The 22,080-nt window shown below is 37.7% G+C and overlaps 1 protein-coding gene across 2 annotated transcripts in view; it reads right to left on the bottom strand.

The window, feature by feature from the left end:
* The window catches only part of ccser2b (coiled-coil serine-rich protein 2b), an 85,315-nt gene extending 65,061 nt beyond the window's left edge, over window positions 1-20,254 (bottom strand). Inside the window, exons 1-2 of one of the 2 annotated variants that reach the window (XM_079595337.1) lie at window positions 19,982-20,254; window positions 165-1,572 (exon numbers count right to left, since the gene is read on the bottom strand). In XM_079595337.1, coding sequence (XP_079451463.1) covers window positions 165-1,539 — 1,375 coding nt within the window. In that variant the 5' untranslated portion in view covers window positions 1,540-1,572; window positions 19,982-20,254. The remainder of the gene's footprint in view (window positions 1-164; window positions 1,573-19,981) is intronic. The other variant, XM_079595336.1, reaches the window with a different exon arrangement.
* Window positions 20,255-22,080: the final 1,826 nt, after the last annotated feature.

Here is a 22,080-nt window from a genome sequence, read left to right as displayed (position 1 = left end):
CTTATTATAATTTTTCAAGAAGTGCATTTAGGAACATTCTTACAAACTAGGGCACCAATGCAGGGGTTGTGTATTACACTCTGGATGTGCCTAGGGTTTGAACAGTCAAAATGTAGAAATTGGGATTAGTCGTTATAAGGTGTAATGGAAAGAAATTCTCAAACCTGCGAGTCCCATCCCTGCCCAGTCAACCGATTCGGATAAGAAGGTGTGCAGGTTGGTCAGCGATGATTCCTCATTGCACTTGGTGATTCGAGTGTTGGCATCTGTACATAGTCCAAAGTGGTCTAACCCTTCTTTGAGGACAGGCAGCAGCAGGGTCTCACCTCCATTCCCGAGATTATCAAAGTCATCCATGTACTCTTCACTAGTATCATTATTCTCCACAGAGGACGACGATGATAGCGACATAACATCCAAAACCTCCAAGAAAGGGCCCAGAATGCCTTCAACTTCCTTTACTTCAAATGAGGTCTCGTTTGGGGTAGTTTCAATACTTTCATTGTTGGTGGCTGGTTCTGAACTGGTTTCTGCTATCTGTGTAGGATCTTGGATATGTGTACTCAATTCTGCTTCTTTTTGGACAGTTTCAGGGACAACAGGACGGAGATGTTTGGTGAGTGTTGGTCGTGTAAGTCTATAACTGAGCATAGATGGTTTCTTACCTGAAGTGCTGGGTAAAAGTGATTTCTTTATTGTGGTTGTTGGCAAAAGATGATCACTAGTAGTTGCAGAGGGCCTTGCAATCCCATATTTACCTACTTTCCCTTCAGATAATACTGGATTTGGCTGAATGAGGGGTGATTTAGCCACTGGAGATTGTACTAAAGGTCTGGGGAGTTCTTTAGCAAGCTCTGTAGCTTTGTTAAAGGAGAAGGAACGGGTCATGGGTGGGCTGGTGGGGCAGGCTGCCCTCTTGAAGTGGGTGAAACTCTGAGAGTGGACTATGCTCTCTTTAGAGGAAGACTTGATGCTGTCGTTGGACAGGGACAGTTTGCCCTGCAGGGTTCTTTGTTGGGATACATGACCAAGACAAGGCCCTGAGGTGCCATGACGTCCATTACCACCACCATCATTACCACCATGCAGAGTAGCTATACCATTATAGAGGGGATTTCCTGTGGAGAGGCGTTTGGGAGTAGTCATACGGGGAATGGTTTTGCTAGGCTGGGGTATACTCCTGGGACAGCTACTTTGTGAAGTTGGGACTGCACTCTTACATTTAACTGCAGCTGCAGGGGAAGGCTTTTTAGTCACCATCACTGGGGACTGATAATCTATAGTTGTACTACTCTCCTCATCCAAGCAGCCAGAGTGTTGAACTTTATTTCCACTGTCCTCTTCACCCTTTCTCCAATTTAGGGATGGCACACGTGTCAAACTATTGTGCCTGCCTATAGGTCCAACTTTAGACTCCATGGAGGAAACCGGGAGGGCAGATCCTTTGGGAAGGGGGGTCATGGTGGTGACTGAGGGATGGGAAGCAAACTTGGGAAGCCTGGAGACCATGTTGAGCTGTTTGACAGCGTTCCTTTCCATCAGCTAGGTTCACCACCATGGATGTGGACAAAACTGCAAAAAGGGAAAAAGAGACATGATGAAATATGAAAAATGCTAATTGTTTGCAAGTTGTACACAGCAGCCAGTGTTTTAAATTACAAACTGATGACATGGCCATTTCACATTATTTTACATGCAAAAGGTCCTCTAAAGTTTTCAAGTTGGAATGTAATGCAAGGAACACATTACACAGTTTTCAAAGTCATCAGATCACTGTACTTCTCACACTACAAGACTGTCTGGGGTGCAATTTAGTTGCTGTTGTGGGCAGATTATACGTTGAATCAGTGACAGGGGGTCACACATTACACAACATTTCAAAAGGAAGAATCGCTTTGTCTGCTGTGTTTTCTTCCAACATCTTGAATTTTCCACAAAAAAACACTTTTTCAAACTCGTCCTAGCCGGTTCATCAAATTTATTTAATGTCTTTTACCGTTCTCAAATAATAATGTGCGAACAAATTTGTCAGAGCACGTCAATGTACGGCTAAATCTCTGCAACACTTTAGTGTAATCAGACTAGGGTGGGCGATATAACGGCAGACACGATTAACCGGTAGAAATGTGTCAACGGGTAGTGATTTTGGACTATCGTCTCTATCGCGGTTCGGCTCATGTGACGTTGCTGTGCTGCTTCTTCACGAAAAGCTTATTTGCATTGCGGTTTAAAAACAGGTGATTTTAAACAGTTGAAACACAATAAGCAGCGAAATAGAACTTAGGCCTATTTCTGTATATGCGCATGCTAGATGCACGGAATGAAGCCGCTGCTCATAGAGTGCAAGCACTGAACTGAGTGCTTTTTGCCATCTAATTAGGCTTGAACAGTTAAATACACACACCTGTGTCAAACTGACCATGTATTTGCAAGTAAACAGTTATTTATGTCTTAAGTGAAAGTTAACAGTTGAGAGCGAAAACGTAGGAATATATTAGATCTGTGAAGTCGTTCTTAAAGTGACAGCATCCAAATTTACAAAAAAAAGAGAGAAAACCTCTGTCGGCCAACCTTCCGTCCGTTAAAATTAACTTTTGCAAATAACAATCGCCGTCCTGGACAGTGAGTTACCTTGCACATTAAGAAAAAAAAAGGATTTTCTCCAGTCATTGTTAAAAAGCAAGCTGACAAAACTTGTAAACTAACGTTAGTGAAGCGGCCAGTGGGATCGTTCTGCCACCACCTAAGCTCTGCCCACAAAAAAACATCACAATGTTTACGAACTGAAAAGGAGTCTATTCAGACCAAACTTGGTACACGTCATCAAAAGCATGACCTGAGGCTACTTGCTGTGTTTAACAGTGCCACCTAGAAGATAAAAAAATACTGTTTGCTTGTAACTTCTGAATGGATTGCACAAAAATAAAATCAAAAATTTGGGAACCTTTTTATTCAGTGCAGCATACAGAGTTGAATTTTACCAAATTTTCCCATGTCAACCCTATTAGGCATTGACCATTTTGAATTTTGACATAAAATGCACATTGGCATATCGTTATGAAACTTGGTATGTCATCGGCACAATGCTCAGTGATTATAATTGGATCGCTGCTAACAGCTAACAGCAACTGTTTCTGAAATGACACCCTTATTTAAACGGTGGATTGAATCCGAAACTACAATGATTGTCAGTGATGATCACCATAGCAATGGACAAGGTAAACAAATACTGTATGTCAAAACAGATTAGTCAGTCTTGAACAGATTAAAACAGATGCAGTCTTGGAGCATAAATGCAAATAATTGATCTACCACTTGTTCTGTTAATTTTTACAGGAAGATTGCACGTTTTATATACTTCAATTATAGTAATTCAAAAATTAAAAAAATAATATAAATGAATTGTATTAATAGTTATCTTTTGAGGCTGCTTAGTCACCTATGGTATCGATTTGGTATGGATACCGAGGTATTAAGATTCTGGTATTGTACCGAAGCCAAATTTATGGTATTGAGCCAACCCTACATGGCACTGTTTAAGCTTTAGCTAATAACTCTGCAACTGTGTGTGACAGAATTAAAATTCTTATTTCTTCTGAATCCTTGCTTTAAGCCCAAACAAAATATTTGTTCTATGATTATCTAAAAACTTTATCCACCATTCTAATTTGTTTAAAAAAGTGACTTTTTCAAAGTCCTTTTAGGCCATTTGTCAGACCCTTAACTTTCCCCACATCAGATCTAGACCATGCTGACAAAGTTTTCTATTTAGAAGATTCAGTTCTTTATATGTGCCTGGTATGACCCCTTATGACTATTATGTTAATATCTTGTGTGCACAAAGTCTGCACTTTTCAAAACTTTGCATATGGAGAAGTCCTTTGGAGTGAACACACTTAGTTTTGTGAATTTATGATACAGCAAATTCTAAACTGTCATCCATTTTAACTGGAAAATGAAAGCTATTGTATTAATGTTGCCCACTAGAGGGAGCCGCAGAATAAGGACTCACCATGTTCCAACCAGATGTGATGTGATTCCAGCTACAAGAAATGTTTCGGTCCAGACTCAACATATCTACAAGGAGAGACAAAAATCAACCACAACTACCAATCTGATGACCGTGTGGTGGGCTCTCTCCGCAAGTGCATTCATGCGTTCATGACCTCAAGGCTAGATTATTGTAATGCTCTACTGGCTGGTTGCCCTGCAGGGCTTAATAAACAAAATCCAGCTGGTCCAAAATGCAGCCGCTCGAGTTCTTACTAGAACCAGGAAGTATGACCATATTAGTCCGGTTCTGTCAACACTACATTGGTTCCCAATTAAACATTGCACACCTTTTAAAATATTGCTAATTACTTACGAAGCACTAACTGGTTTAGCTCCCCAGTACTTGAGCGAGCTCTTAACGCATTATTGTCCTTCACATCTATTGTGATCTCACAATTCTGACCGGTTGGTAATACCTAGAATAGCCTACCAAAATCCAAGATCCTTTTCCTATTTAGTGCCCAAACTCTTCCTAGCGTTATTCGGGAGGAAGACACCCTCTGTCAGTTTAAATCTAGATTAAAAACACATCTCTTTAAGCTAGCATACACTCAACACATTATCACATTTGAGGACTGAATTGTGCTGGACGGTGACATCACGTCACTGTTTTCTGTTTGCTTTATAGCCGAATGGAATTCATTTAATAATTGATGATCTGAATCAACACTGAACTGACTTCAGCTGAACAATGATACATTTAAAAAAAAAAATATATATATATATATATAGTGCTGCTTTACAGCCAATTTGAACTGTTTGCATTACTGAATCATAATTTTCCTTTTGATCACTGTAAAGCTGCTGTTAAACAATCTCTATTGTATAAAGTGTCTCGGCAGGAAAAATACACAGACTGTATCACTGTAAATACAATTTCCAACCAAAGGAAAACACATATTCCTTCCACGAGTGCTGTTGCGAGCTGCTCTCTAACTGACATACCTGATAATTCATTAATTAAATGCAATTTATCATTATGCAAAAAACAATAAAGCACAAGCTTTTGTGTCAGGTTATGTTGTATTGCTAAACGCAATGGTAGAACATTACAACCCGTCGGGACCTGATGTGAGATCCACCAATCAGAGAGGTTGGGAATCTCAATTGTTTTTTGATTGGTTAAAGTGAATGAAGAATATCTTCTGTTTTTTGGGGGCTCAAGCACCCGCGGGATCAGCGCTTATGGTTGAACATTTAGTTCTAGCTAAGCCTAACATCTTAGGCCATGTCCACACTAATACGTTTTCATCTGAAAACTTATATTTTTCTCTCCGTTTTGGCCTTCCATCCACACTGAGACGACGTTTTAAGTCAACGAAAACGTAGCTTTTGGAATACGCTCTCCAAAGCGGATACATTTGAAAACGCCGTTTCCGCGTTGTGGACTGTGAAGCCGGAGGTATTTGAAAACGATGACGTAAGTTTATGTACCAATGGATATTCATGTTTACCGGTATTGTGCCAGTTATGTGCTATTCACTTTTACACTGTTGCTAAAATGTTACTTTGCACACTCTTCATATCACAGTCCTGCTGCAAAGATGACAGAAAATGTACTCACATTTGCTGTCCTGTGGCAATACAGGAGAGCAGTTGCGTTTTAGACCAAACATATGGTGACTGAGTGCGACCTGAGTGCGACCACATCACATCAGTGAATGGTGAGATATTTTGCGAAATAAAATTATCCTGTTGGAAGAATTGCGCGATAATTTTATTATTTATTTTTCCATCTGTATCATCTCAGTGATCTTTTGTGGGGTTTTACGCATGCGCAGTAAAGGTGAATTTAGCGTTTTCAGGTGTTTTTCAAAAGTTTCTCATCCACACTGAAACGTCCGAAAACGCTAGTGTGGACGGAGAGCGTTTATAAACGAAAACACCGTTTTCAAATGTCTCCGGATTAATGTAGACGTAGCCTTAATCCTTGTCCTCAGACTTCCCTTTGCTTGAAGGGGTCATCATGAGTATGTCAAACAATAATGCTATTATATTATATTATATATAATATTTAATGCAGTCCTTGGGGCTTTGAAATTGCAGGCCAATGATATACAAGTACTTTTAAAAAAGAGCCTATTGACATTTCAACACAAGGAGGTATCATATGAGAGGCCCACACTTTCAGACAATACTCTGATTAAGATCAGAGAGGTGAAAGCCACGTGTGTACTATGATGAAGATTAACCTGATGCAGGGGCACAAAGCATTATTCATTCTATTCATTCAATATGTGGCAAATGTTCAAAAGCCCTGTCCGTATTAATGAATTCACTGGAGGGATAAAGCATGACCAAGTGAAGATATCGCCATTTGCCAAAAGTTGGTGGATACAAAGTGTCTATTCAAAAGCAAGACATGCCCTGTACCAGCTGAGATACTTCTGTATTGGAACCATGTTATCATGTTTATCACCCATTTAAAACCTCTAGAGAATATAATAGCGATAAAAGGTGTTGCACAACATTGAGGGTGAATTAGACCGTTCCTTCCAACAAAGCAGTTTCAATTCATCAACATTTGGGTTGTCTTGCTTACACAGCCTTTTCAGGTCATTCTTCGCATCATCACGGTTCTCATCAAGTAATCAGTAACATAATGGATTATGGCATTACATAGATCTTTAGGACATCATACAATGGGAAGTATTTTTGAAATACTATGGCACATGAATTTTACAATCATCCATTATAGGATTAGGTGGTATGACGTTATGGTAAATGGTAAATGGACTGCATTTATATAGCGCTTTCATAGACCCATGGCCACCAAAGCGCTTTACAATTTGCCTCTCATTCACCCATTCACTCATACATTCATACACCGACGGCGGTGTCAGCCATGCAAGGCGCCACTCAGCTCGTCGGGAGCAGCTGGGGTTAGGTGTCTTGCTCATGGACACCTCGACACTTGGTCCAGTGGAACCGGGGATCGAACCACCAACCTTTCAGTTTGTAGACAACCTACATGAACCACTGAGCCACTGCCGCCCTGTTATGCCATGCAAAAGTAGAAATGTATCAACTGTTAGAGATTCTGCTGTAGATACACAGCATGGGCAGCGGCTTCACATTCCTTTACATTTTGCAACAGGCCAATACAAGGAGGGACAATAGGGGCTTTCGCACCCGAGGAACTTTTCCATACTAGAACTAATGGCCGAACAACCCATTTTTGGCGTGTTCGTACCACAGGAACTGGGAACATATAAATGTCTTTTGGTTTAACTAAATTAGCTACTAAGTAAAGTAGGGTATAACCCAGTACAATAGGAACTACCAGTGACGTAAGTGTACGCTGATTGGTCGAATAATGCATGATGCTATACGAATCAGCACCCGCCAATTTAAAAAAGCTGTGTAAACTCACACAGTTTACAACACGAACAAACTCCACGATGGAAAAAAAGGGATAGATGGGCCGACCGCGAAGTCCAAACTTTATGCCACGCACGAAATCCAACGCGACTTTAAAAGGAACCAAGCGAAACAAGAAAATTGTCTTAGTCCTTCTTTTAGCTCTTTCCATCGCATTACTTATATGTCTACATTCCATCTCTGTTAGTCCCAAGACACACAACAACAAAACTCCGCTCAGATCACAGCGTCTTCCATTCTCCAGTTATTGACGTTGTTGTAAACCATTCTTAAATGACGTCGCTTTTGGCCGTCTTGCGACACTTTTGAGTTCCTACTGGCGGTGCGAATGCAACCAGGAAAATGGCCCTAGGGGAACGTTTAGTTCTTCGGGAACCGCCCTGGTGGCTAGTTCCTATAACTACCAAGTGCGAAAGCTCCTATAGAAGTGTATTAAGAACTATACTAGCACAAGCTATTTTAAGGTTGCTGAGCAAGCAACTTTATATGCAGCATTAATCAAAGAAATCTGATGTATCTGTTTTGCAATGCCTTTGACGCAGGTTGTTTATTATAATAAAAAAACATATATAACTGTTAGCTTTAGTGTTAAGCTACATAAAATTAGGCTGTTTTTGCACTGTTCACGGTTATTCGGTTGTTATGAATAATCTTTTATTTTTCTTTGTATCATGTTCCAAAAATCATCCATCCATTCATCTTCCTTATCCACTTTAGGGAGTGCTGGCCTTTGAGTCAGGGACCTTCTTGTTGAGAGGTGTACACTGAGCCATTGTGTGCCCAAATATATAATGACATTAGATGATGTACATCGATTTTGAGAGCCAACCACTAAATATATGATATTCTGGTCTGCAGATATGGTTCAGGTCTCTCCTTTATTGTAAGTCTACAAGAGCACAAGTGACAAGGAATACAGTCATAAATATTCCAGGAAGTTCTCTTTTATCCTGAGTCATTATAAAAAAGTGATGCTGAGCAACCCAGTGGATTGAATGATTAAAGATATATGACTATCCACCTTATTTTTCACGAAAGAGTGGGCACAGCCATTTGTAACTTGAATGTGTCTGTCATCCACTTTTCACAATCCCAGTTATTTCATCTGAAAAAAATACCATTTTACAATGATAAAACATACCATTATACTGCTTTACATTGCAAACTTTCAGCTTAAAACAGCTTATTTCCACATTACAAAATAAGATGGATACAACTACTATAGCTATTTATCTACCGCTAAGACTCACGTTTGCTTTCCCTCACTATTTGCGTTTGTACTGTCTGTTGAACCAAGTGAGTAAATGTGTTTGCAGTCAAACTCCCAGGCACACCCATGTTTATAAAATGACACACGATCAGGTGGTGCACATGGACACATGCATGAGACATCAAATACTGTCTGTCAAAGATTGACTATAAGACAGAATGACAGACATATAAAGTTTGCTTATTATTATGATACATAGGCTACTCATTGATAATGTGTCATAAATAACACTAAGGAAAAGATAATGATGGTTTAACAGTCCTCCCTGCCTACTCACTCACAGAGTTATACACACACACACAATATATATATATATATATATATATATATATATATATATATATATATATATATATATATATATATATATATATATATAAACGCGTTAACATACATGATTCATTTTTTTAGTTTATCGCGTAAAAAATAGCACAGCATCCATTTTTTACCCCGTCATCCTTTGGCTAGAGTTACATCATATGACCACGCTCTTATTTATGCAAATGCTTTTAAACCCTTCAAAAGCAATAAGACTCAGTGCGGTACTAGCGCGTTTGTGAATCTCCCGTCTGTGTGCGCACAGAAAGCGGACAAAAACACACAAAATTATGAAAAAAATGCTTGTTTTGTCGAGTATCTTCACAAGCACAGTCTTAAATTAGTTAAATAAAGTCTTAAATGAACGTAAAGAGCTGTAAGAAAATGGGATATATGTCAGATCCGTGACAATAAACCTACTCCTGTCTGTCATTAAAGGCCCACTGAATTGCCTTGAAAGACGCAGCATTAGCTATTCAATGTGCTGATTTCATCAAAAGTTCAGTTGAAATCTGAACTGGTCTGACTGGGCCAATTGAAAAAAAAAAATAGGCCCTGATAATAAGGGTAAATGTGACATTTAGCCTATTATAATGAGTTCACGTAAAGATTATTTTAAGTTCATTTAAATAAAAATTGCATTTTTAGGGCTGTCAAAAGATTAATCGTGATTAATCACATCCAAAATAAAAGTTTGTGTTTACATAATATATGTGTACAAACTACTGTGTATAATTATTGTGTATAAATGCATAAATACACACACATTCATGTATATATTTAAGGAATAATTGCATTTATATACTGTATATACATTTATATAATTTATTATATATAAATATTTTATATATAAATATAACCATTTTTTCTTAAATATATGATTGTGTGTGTTTTTTATATAAATAATTATACACAGTACACACACATATATTATGTAAACACAAACTTTTATTTTGGATGCGATTAATCGCGAGGTAACACTTTACAATAAGGTTCCATAGTTAATATAGATATATATATAGGCTATATAGATATATATATATATATATATATATATATATATATATATATATATATATATATATATATATATATATATATATATATATATATATATATATATATATATATATATATAATTATAATACACACACTCACAGGTCACTTTATTAGGTACACCTGTTTAACAACTTGTTAAAAGGATAGGCTAGTTTACTTTAAAATAAAAATTTTGTCATCATATATTCACCCTCAAGTTGTTTCAAACCGGTATGAATTTCTTTCTTCTGCTGAACACAAAGGAAGATATTTTGAAAAATGTCAGTAACCAAACAGTTACCACCAGGTCCCATTGACTGCCATTATAGTATTTTTTTTTTTCCTACTATGGCAGTCAATGGGACCTGGTAACTGTCTGGTTACTGACATTTTTCAAAATATCTTCCTTTGTGTTCAGCAGAAGAAAGAAATTCATACAGGTTTGAAACAACTTGAGGGTGAGTATATGATGACAGAATTTTCATTTTAAAGTGAACTATCCCTTTAACGCAAATATCTAATCAGCAAAAACATGGCAGCAACTCAGCAATTTAGGCATGTAGACATGGTCAAGACAATCTGCTGAAGAAAGGTGATAAGTGACTCAGAAACTGCTGATCTACTGGGATTTCCACGCACAACAAAATCTCTCGGGTTTACAGAGAATGGTTTGAAAAAGAGAAAATATCCAGTGAGAGACAGTTGTGTGGGTGAAAATGCCTTGTTGATGTCAGAGGAGGCCAGACTGCATCGAGCTGATAGAAAGGCACCCGTAACTCATATAACCAAGAGAATATGCAGAAGAGCATCTCTGAACGGACAACGTGACTACAGCAGCAGAAGACCACACCGATGCCACTCCTGTCAGCTAAGAACAAGCTTCTAAAGCAACAATTCACACAGGCTCATCAAAATTGGACAAGATTGGAAAAGAGTTGCCTGGTTTATGAGTCTCATTTCTGCTGCGAAATTCAGATAGTGTCAGAATTTGGGATAAACATGAAAGCATGGATCCATCCTTTCCTTTTATCAACAGATCAGGATGCTGGTGGAGTAATAGTGTGAGGGACATTTTCCTGACAATCTTTGTGCCCCTTAGTACCAATTTAGCAGCCATTTTATGACCACAGTGTAACCATCTTCTGATGGCTTCTTCCAGCAGGATAACGCACCATGTCAAAAAGCTCAAATCCTCTCAAACTGTTTTCTTGAAAATAACAATGGCCTTCTCTACTCAAATGACCTTCACAGTCACCAGATCTCAATCCAATAGAGCACCTTTGGATGTGGTGCAATGGGAGATTTGCATCATGGATGTAATGTAATTTGCATCATGGCAGCTTACAAATCTGTAACTGTGTGATGTTGTCATGTCAATAATATGGACCAAAATTGCTGAGAAATGTTTCCAGCACCTTGTTGAATCTATTCCATGAAGAATTAAAGATCTAACGGCAAAAGGGGGTCAAACCTGGTTCTAGGAAGGTGTACCTAATAAAGTGGCTAGTGAGTGTACAGTAAATGTATTGAGCAATATGAGCAATGTTTCATGCACGTCATAGCTCGTTGAAGTCCATAGTAGTCCAGTGCTGCAGATACACAGTGTCATATTCTAAAACAACATTGCAAATACCTCCATGATGTTTTTGTCACAGTCCTATCAACCCAATGTCATTGCCATGGAAACCAACGCAGATATTCCGCAAAACGAAAGAGAGCCACGGACGGGACACATAATCAAATCTGAACAGTTGCGATATAGTGTGGACATTCAATCATTCACATCAGATTCAGATCGGATAGACAAATAATCAGATTTGTACTGACAGAGAGAGCATAGTCTGTCTGAACTATGGGCGTGAACCGGAATTTGCAAACGACTTTTCTCCAGTGTTGTGACGTATTTCCAAGTGAAAGGGAATATTGAACAGAGGGCAGGGTTTTACTTGAGCGCTCCTCTCCATCTCTGCTCATAGTAGACTAACGGTGCGGATCCACTTTTGCGACACGACTGTTGTGTGGTGTTGCGGCGCCTCCCCACATTTGTACGTTGATGGGCGTTCCAAGTTTACCGCTATGGGCGTGGTTTTGAGCCAATGGCCAGTCTAGAACAAAGGACCCGCGAGAGACTTCCCCCTGTCCCCATGTGCTCTACTTCTATTGGATAGTCGCGTCACGTTAATTAAACGGATTAATTTGCATAAAGATGGGTATCGGCCAGCTTTTTTGACGCGCTATATTTTTCCAAATGTAGTGCCGCCTTCCCGGGATGCTTTGCGGGCGCGTTAAAGTTGCTTGACGTCACCCATAGGAATAAAGAGGAGTGCGGCGCGACAGAAGCGGCGCACGGACAAGTGGATCTGCACCGTAACGGTCTAAGGAGAATGGTTAAGCGTTTTCAACCCAAGCCGTCAAACTGACGTCATCAGAAAAGGAACGCCATTCCAGACCGGAAGTAACTTTTCAGATTTTGATTAAAGATTACCAAGGCAAACAATTTTTTGTCTGTGTATTAACTTGCACGGATTAATTGTTCACCACAAGACTAGTAATATGCGCTAACAAAGTAAATAGGGTCAATTTTGATTTCATGTCGACTTTAAGGACTTTAAGTTTAACGACTTTTACGGAACTGGACAAATACTCTGATTCATTCTGAACTTCATACACTGTTCACTCATTGGCCAGAGGAGAACTGGCCCCCGACTGAGCCTGGGTTCTCCCAAGGTTTTTTTCTCCATTCTGTCACCTGATGGAGTTTTGGTTCCTTGCCGCTGTTGCCTTCCCTTCTGGCTTGCTTAGTTGGGGACATTTAATATTCAACAATATTATAGATCTGCCTTAAAGGTGGACGATGATGAAATTGTTTTTTGTATTATTTTCATGTAACCACTGTGAAGCTGCTTTGATACAATCTGTATTGTAAAAAGCGCTATATAAATAAAGATGACTTGACTTGACTTGACTTTAAGGACTGTTCCACAGGAGCATGTGCAATAATGGTTTATGGTTCATTGAACAAAAAAAGATTTGTAAAGCTTATTTAGATTTAGCAAAATGAGCTTTACAATGCAGTATGCTGAAAAAGGGACATGTAGCCTATATCTTTTTCTGAGTGCATACAATAGTACGTATACTGTACAGCATACATTCTGTTATAGAGCATGTATAACATACTGTAATGCAGTATATAACCTGTAACTATATAATCATAATTGGTAAGCCCTCAAAACAATGTTTACATTTGTATAATCATTCCTATTTTTTATAATAAAATGAATTCAGATTATTTTCAATTAAATACTTAATTGATTTATTAGACTGTTGATTTATTTACTTTAATCTACTTTTTTATTTGAAAATGTATGGATGCAAACCAAAAGATTATTATTCATTTACATTTCTGTGACACATTTAAATTATGGATATTCTGTATTATATGGCAAATTGTGATGTTGCTCAGCAACTGTAATTAGTTAATCTCCACTTTACATCACGCCCTTAATAACAAGTTCTTATTCGTCTTGACTTGTTTGCTGCATGTGTTTTTACTCTTTTTTTTTCATGCTTCTTTGAAACTCTCACCACAAACTTCTTGACGGTTACAGTCCAGCTGTCACAGAAAAGAATTTGTCTTCCATTACAGGTGTGAAAGGTTAAAAGGTAAGCCTAAGGCATACAGATAATGATAGCGATAATGAGCAATATTTCAACAAAAAATGTATATTTCATTTCATAATATGTTTTGGCAAAACGTACCTATACATACAATTCAATCCAAACCACTTAAGTATGCATATGTGAGGCACAAGTCACAATAAAAGAGCTACATGCCATGGTTTACTTTCATCTTACATTTGCTTTTGTTAACACTATAGGTTAGGTTTACCGTAGAGCTTAGTGTAGGTGGAACATTACCCCCAATTTCCACCAGATGCGTTACGGCTGTGTTACGGCTCGCGCACGGCGGCGGAGTCAATCGGTTTCCATTAAAGTCAATGTGTGTATTTCCACTGAATGCAGAACAGCTGCGTTCCGACTCCGGCGATCCGCAGCCCTCCGGTGCTGATACGCAGAGCTTCTATTTTTGCCGGATGCCGGAGAGCTCCGCAGCACTACAGGGCAGAGTGCGCAGGACAGGAAGTCGAGCAAAAAAACAGAACAAACCAAAACAAAATAAAATATCTGTTTAATTTTCAAAATAAAATACACCGTGATCATGGCGGATCATATTTGGCGGAAAATATGATGATCATTGCGGAAAACTGTTCCTGGTTTGGTGGTTCTGTTTATCGAAACTACATATCGCGCGATCACACGTGAATTAGCGAGATCTCGTTGGTCCTCGGCCGCAGCCGTTCTGCAACAAATCCGGACCTGGTGGGTATTGACGGACGAAGGAACACGGAGCTGTCACGCAGCTGAGCCGTTCTGCAGCCGTTCCGCATCTGGTGGAAATTGGGGGTTATTTTTCAAATGTGATAGAGCATTACCTTTTTAGTGACACTCACTGGATATTTCCTTTCCAGACTGCCACAATACTTATAGCAACCAACGAAATATAACATTGCCAGATTCATGTTCATCTGTTTCAGGTCAAACTGACGACACTTTTAGCACCACTCACTGGACATTTCACTTTGAAAGTGTTTGAAACGTGTTAGAAATAATTTTGCTGAAATGTCGCTACAGGCATGTTTTGTCAATGAGCCTGCATTGGACATATTATGATGATATGTGTGAATGTGACACAATGTAATACTGACTAAATTAAGAACATTTTCATCAAAAGAGAAAAACTCACTAAAGGAACAATGAACGCAATTCGTTTGCAGGTATTAGCAATTGCGCCGCCTCCAGTGTAGACGCGGGGTAAGCCTATAAAACACTAACAAACAATTAGAGGTGGTATGACTATCCCCCCCCCTTAAGTCCTCTTCAACTGAGGTGTTACATCACACAGCTCTTACAGCTTTGTTTCACTGAACTGTCTGAAAATCACGTAGCAGTCAACAGATCAGATTTGAATCAGAGATGATGCACCCTCCAGCCTCTATGAAAAAAAGGAAGTATCATAGTCTCATAGTCACAAGATCATCATATCATACACATCTTAAATCCACATCTCAGATGATGTTCATTTCATCACATTATCTCCCAAACGTTTTTTTTTTTTTAATCAACAGAACAATATTGCTACAGAAGATTATAATGTACACATCCATAAACAACTTTTGTAAAAAAAATAATAATAATAATTCTCAGTTTTGGACCTTGACGATCACTTTTATGGAAAAGAGCGATGAGGGGGAAAGTGTTCTAAATGGCATGAGTATGCATAACAGAATATTACTTTTTAGGTGAACTATATTATTAAGGCACTGCAAAAAGAGCATAACAAAAAATTGTACATTGTCTAGTTTTCAATCTCATTGAGACAAAGAAAAAAATAATCACTCCCATTTTTTCTTTCAGCTTGCAAAGCACCACAGAAGCATTTAAACAAACACTGTCTATGTTGACTTCCCTAATGCAAATAAACTGCAGGGCTTCATTCTCAATCTCATCACACACCTTTCTGGCTTTATCAAATGGTTTAGTCCATACATAGCAGTAGCTGTTGGCAAGAATGTCACCAAAGTTTCAGAATGGGGGATCAAATGTCATAATATTCAAACACTGAACCCACATCAGTCGACTTCCAATCTGAATATGGGGGGAGAAACAGAATATTACATGGCATTTATCCTACTTAGTCTACGACGCAAGTTAGTATAGAAAAATAAAACGCCATCAGTATGCGCTAGTGACAAACAAATAGAGCAAGATGAATAACATTTTAGCAATTGTGGTTTTTATGTGCACTGATAATAGAGGAGGAAGCAAAATAGGAGAATATGGATGCGTTCGTGGCTAGGGAAAAGAGGCCGACTTGGCATGCCAATTTTGTAAGTGGAGCTTGTGGTAAGTAGTTTTAAGTTTTAGCACCATGTCGCGTTGATCAATATGCAATTTCATGTTGCATTTTTATTGGCTAGTCACACGTAGGTCGTAGCAGCAAACACTGTGAGATACAGTCAGAAAATTGCAATGCAAATAATGCAAATAAAAATGTTCAATATAGTCTCCTCATTTTTTTAATACCATAACTTTGTCTCCTGCTATCTCTTTTTTGCCCCTGCCTGCACCTCTTGGGCTGGTAGCAGAGCTAATATAAGGTGACTGTTTTGAAAATCACACAGAAATCTTGTTTTTCTTCAGGAAGAGAAAGGTCTAGTGAAAAGACCGAATCTTACATGGTTATGGCATTTGTAGTGTATATTTAATGGCCCATGAAATGCTGGGAAAACAAAGTGTATGCAATATGTAAAGAACGTTTAAAAGCCACCAGCAGGTGCTTATTTTTATGTTGCTACCTTTGTGGATTGACATGCTCTATTTCAGAGCATCTGAACAAATCACCTGATAATGCAGACAATGGGGCAACAAAGCTGCATCAAGTAAAGTTTGCATAGTTTGTCTGAACTAAACAAACAAGTCACAATGACTAAGCCACTGTGCAACTAATGCACACAAACCCACATCAAAAAATGTGCCTGAGAGAAAAAAGTAAGTAACTTGTATATATTCCTTTTGCTGCAACAACCAACAAACATTTTCTGTGGCTGCTTAGAAGACTATCACAACAATGAGGGTTCATTTTGGACGATTGCCCTCTACAAATCAAATATCAGGTCATGCCACCTCATCTCAGTTACGTTATGGTCAGGACTCAGGACTCAGGACTCAAACTTCTAAAACATGGATCTTTTTAAACTATTCCTTAATTGATTTACTCGTTTGCTTTGTGTTATTGCTTTGTTGCTGTGTTTGAGGTCATGTAAAATGCCTTGATGCTTTTGAATGAATTTTTCCTTCAATGATAACCTTTAGGCACACCATTACACTAATAACTATTAAAAATCAGCTTATTGAAATTACCCATCTTACCAGTAAACCAATAACCCGGCAATTGCAGAAAACCATGTTTTGTTTTGTTATTTTACATCTATTTTTAATAAATTGTAACGTTTTTTTTTACGTTTTCTGATGCCTTCTCATAGAGATGCTGACTTTTTACTAGCATGTTAGAAGACACAGGAATTAAAGGTCCCATTTGTCAAAACTGAAATCTCCTGGCTTTTTTCATGATAACAGAGGTCTAGTGGCTATGAAACTACCATATAAATTTCAAAACAGTCGATCCACAGACAAATGCACACAGCCTGCAAAGTAGCTGTGCCTTTTCTTGACTTCCGTATAAATGTGGTGTCAGAACTACTCAGTCACCGCGTTCAGTCACCACCACCCCACCAACTTCAGAAAGGTGTAGTCTACAATATGGAAACTTTAAGTATTTGATATATTGTTGAAATAAAGGTTATTTCAATAACATTTATGTTGCTATCTTAACTGCAGCCAGGAAATACTGAACTAAAATCAATGAAAATCATCTAATAAACATCCAAATACAACATAATTACACAACCACAATAAAAAATATACAAGGCCGTAGAAATCTGTATTCAAAATGAACACGTCTTCTTTGTCCATCAGCTGAGCTGATGTTTCGCTACTGTATAGGAAATTCAATGAGCAGGAAAAATTCCCAACTCTAAATAAACAACCAATTATAAGCGTAGGAAGTTTGTATTGTAACGCTTAGTTTGTAGTCAGACTTAATATACAAAAATGGTAATTGAAAGCGTATTATGATTACTCACTTAATCCTACTAACACAGTGAAACTGAGCAAATGTGCCGATGTTGGATCCATGCATTAGGCCTAAAAGCGGCTATTTCTAATAAATAAGTATGATGTGATACAAACATATGATATAAAAAAGAAGCATGAAGGTTATTTTAATGTTTCTTGAGGTTTATTTAAGAACTGTGAAATTTCACTAATATCTAAAATTATTTCCAGACAAAAAAAACTATTGTTATCATGATGATATTGATCATAACGCATTCCCCTACTTTCAAAGATCCTAAATACCTGTCTTAAAACGATAACTTAAAATGCTAGGTATGCAGCTCACTTGGTTTTGGAGCCAAACTAATAGCAGAAGCAGAAGAGCATAAAACATTTTGACCAAATGTATCTACGCACTGATAGATAGCACAACTGGGACATTTCTTTACCATGCACAGACACCCTCTGGCTTGCCCAGACTACTGCACAAACCACACCCAACCATCACAAACCCTGCCAGAGAGGCCAAACCATGAATTATCTATGGAGATCAGATATCAGAGAAAGCCAAGAACAGCAGAGGAAAGAGTGTGTGTGTGTGTGTGTGTGTGTGTGTGTGTGTGTGTGTGTGTGTGTGTGTGTGTGTGTGTGTGTGTGTGTGTGTGTGTGTGTGTGTGTGTGTGTGTGTGTGTGTGTGTGTGTGTGTGTGTCAGTAATTGTATTGAGCATGTGGATCTTTTCATCCAGCATGTTCTGAACCAAGGCAAACATACAAGACCCTACTAACTAGCATCAGTAAAGCTAAACTAATTGATATTCATATTAGACAAAAAAAAGTGCTTAATCCCCTTCTTATCATTAAAAGCAAGTGAGAGTAAGCGGGGCTACACTAAAAGACATCTATAAACAGCCTGCATTAGGCAAGAGTTCATGAATCATTAAAGATTATAAATTATAAGAGATCATTATTGGCCTTGACAGTTTTGGCCACATCAGTATCAGTCATTTTGTAGCAAGGGAGTGTCACATTACCTAAAGACCATCATTACCTGTGTCTGTGTCTGACCTTCAAACCTTAAAAAAGCCACAAAAGTGTATACATCATCTGCTTGAATTGTTCTTATCACACAGACAAGAAGGTTGCATTAACATTAATTGTTGTTGTTGTTGATGTTGTTGTTTTGTTCTTTGGACCAATCAATTGGCATAGCTATCATGGAAAATGCTTCAAAAGATGTGATACATTTGATATACACACTTGATCAGGGAAAATCAGCACATTCAAATGTCAAATAAGCAAACTCAAATTAGGAAGTTTAATAAGAACAGCACCTAACCAAAAGAGGATGGATACAAAAGTGATAATAAACTCACAGTATACTAAGATAAACAGTGGAATTGCCAGCCATGTGATATGGTGTGTAACGTACGCTATCTTACTCTGATAGTCAAGGGGGGGCATTCTACAACTGCGTCACATTTCCATCTGATTTTATTTTTCTCAATCAAAATTATCTGCTATATTAATAAATCTGGTTTAGGTCAAATTAAATAATTGTATTTTTGAAACAACAAATGATTATTTATCATTGGCTGTCGTGTTCTTTTGTCAGTGGTTCACATGGTGTTCTTCATTTAGCCTAATTATGGATACTTTCAAAGACAATTTGATTAACAACCAATCACAAATTACATAAGAGAGTAACACTGGTGAAAATATAAAAAGATTCTTTCAAAAAGCAGCCTATTCATACAAAATAGTTGCATGCAAATTGTAAAATAATGCTTTATAAATTCCACTTATTTCATTGTCAAATATATTTAACAACAAATTGTTGTTTTACATTTCAAAATGTGTACCTGGCTGCATAGAAAAATACGAATACATTCTCTTCATGGATAATAGACTTTCAAAACGAAAAAAAATTTTTTAACAATAATACTATTATTGCAAAAAAAAATGAAGCATTAATTTGTTTTGTATGTTCACAACTGAGTTTATATCAGTGTTTCCATATCATTGTGAGTGAAAACCTCTGCCACTGAAAGTGTAGAATGACCCGGGAATGTAAACAAAGTCAAAAACACATCAACTCACATGATCAAACCACTACGAGCAAACATAATCTATCAACGTAGATAACAAATAAAACAGAAAAATGACCGCAGTGAGAAGGGAACACACACCTTATCTGAACGGCTGCCAGTACGATTTCATCCGATTGAAGGCGAGTAACGTTAGACCTGGGCGTGGAAATCCACCATAGGAGTCAAGCCTGCTTACTGCCACTGTAAAGCTTCCACCCGATCCGATGGTTAGTCGATAGTCGATATGCAGTTGTCGGCTAGAGGACTGGTTCTTCTCATCACATTCTATGTTATTGTGAAAGTATGTCCTGCCGGCATGAGAGCATGTTGTGTAAAAACAGCTGACACTGACGTAGGCATTCCTCATACTGCGGGTATACCCGGAAATGGGCGTTGCTTAGCGGCGTGGTCATTGTTTCTGATTTGGGCCTGTCTGTCATGTCATATCCATAAGAAGATGCCGCATACGCGCCCCCATCTTGGAACGGTCAGCAAATGAAGCAGAGCTTTTCGAAACTCCGAATCAACTGAATAAAAATGCTTAAAAAATGTATTCCATAATTCTAGGCACTGGAAACACCGCACACTGGCGACACCAGTACTGAAAAATACACACTCTGGTGGTCAAAGTGGTTTAAATGCAAGCAGGACACGGTCCAAATTATAAAAGGACACCTTTTACAAACTAATCCATGTTCTTATCAAATTATTATATTATGTCACCTAAAAAAACATGGTAAACAAGTGACAATTAGCCTAGCCTGCTTCTTGAGCAGCAAATCAGCTGGAGTTGTATTGTTTATGATGATGCTTCCGATTAAAGAAGAAACATTTTCACCATATTGTAACCCTTGTTTTATTTATGTTACCCACTTTGAAGAGACTATAGCCGATCACTGACACACAGCGTCAATAAATAGGCCTAAGGGTTTCAATATCATGTAGTTCAGTTGATGTTTTAATATTTTTAACACAATAAATGGAAAAAAAGAATAGCCTACAATATTCCTTTCAAAATTAACAGAAACCTGCTTGGAGTTGACAAAGAGTTGACAAAAACTTACGGAGTTGACAAAGGTTCAAATGAAGGTTACACTAACAGATCGACAAGACAACAAATTAAGACTGACTAAATGTTAAACTAAATTTTATTTGAATACAACAATCCTTCCAGTGGTTTGTTTTCTCATTTTAGCAGTAGGCCTACAGTTTGTCTTGGCGACACTATTTTGCTGGCAGTAGCTAACAGAAAACAAGAAGCATATGTTAGGTTGAGTGTAATGATAAGCATTATTATGTGCCGCCCTGTACCAGCAACAGAAATGTTCCCAATTTGACTCCAAGGGATCTGTAGCCTGTCTTTAAACCGCATCAATTATGTAGGCCTACATTTTTTTGTGCTTGACCTGCATGACTTAAACGGTAGGAAATGCTGTTGGACATGTACTCTCTATGAAGTCCATTACATCAGGGTTTTGCTATTGCTGTGATCTTATGTGAGCAGGTTGTTTAAAAAAAATGTGTATGAATTAATTATTTATAATAAGAGCAGTATTCCATAAAAAATTAAGAATCATCCGTTTTGATTTAATGGTGACAGTAGATGTAAATATGCTATGTAAGGCATGTAAATCAGGCCAAATATATATGTAAATAAAATCATGAAACAATATTAGAATAATTCCCCATCTGCAAAAAAAAAAAAAAAAAAAATCACTATATAAAGATTTTTGTGAGCACTTGATAACTCCATCAGCTTACAGGTCAACTCCATCAGACATATCGGAGTTGACATCTGATGAGTTGACAAAATGGAATATTTTTCTAGGCAACACTTTATAATAAGGTTCATTAGTTAACCTTCATCCTTCCCTCACACTTTGTAACATATTTGTCCCTCGTAGGTAAAATTTACCCGAAGGCCAAAAATTAGCCTATACTTTTTGTGTTGTTGTCCAGAAAGCTTATTTTATTTCATTTTGATTATATTTTTTATATATATATTTTTTTTACCTTTAAATTACTAGATTTGATCAATAAATAATACATAATTAGTCATTTAAGCACAAACCTCACATTCTTTCAAATTAAATTCAAAATAACTTAAACCCCTTTTTAATTCAGCTCAAAATATCTTACATTTGGTGTCTTTGTCGACCTCTTGTGGGAAAAAAAGAATATAACATGATATAACATGA

The sequence above is a fragment of the Phoxinus phoxinus genome, assembly GCF_949152265.1.
Source record: "Phoxinus phoxinus genome assembly, chromosome: 21".
In the NCBI taxonomy this organism is placed as follows: Eukaryota; Metazoa; Chordata; class Actinopteri; order Cypriniformes; family Leuciscidae; genus Phoxinus; species Phoxinus phoxinus.
Note: the sequence above shows the minus strand (reverse complement) of the source record. Positions and strands in the feature narration are given on the sequence as shown.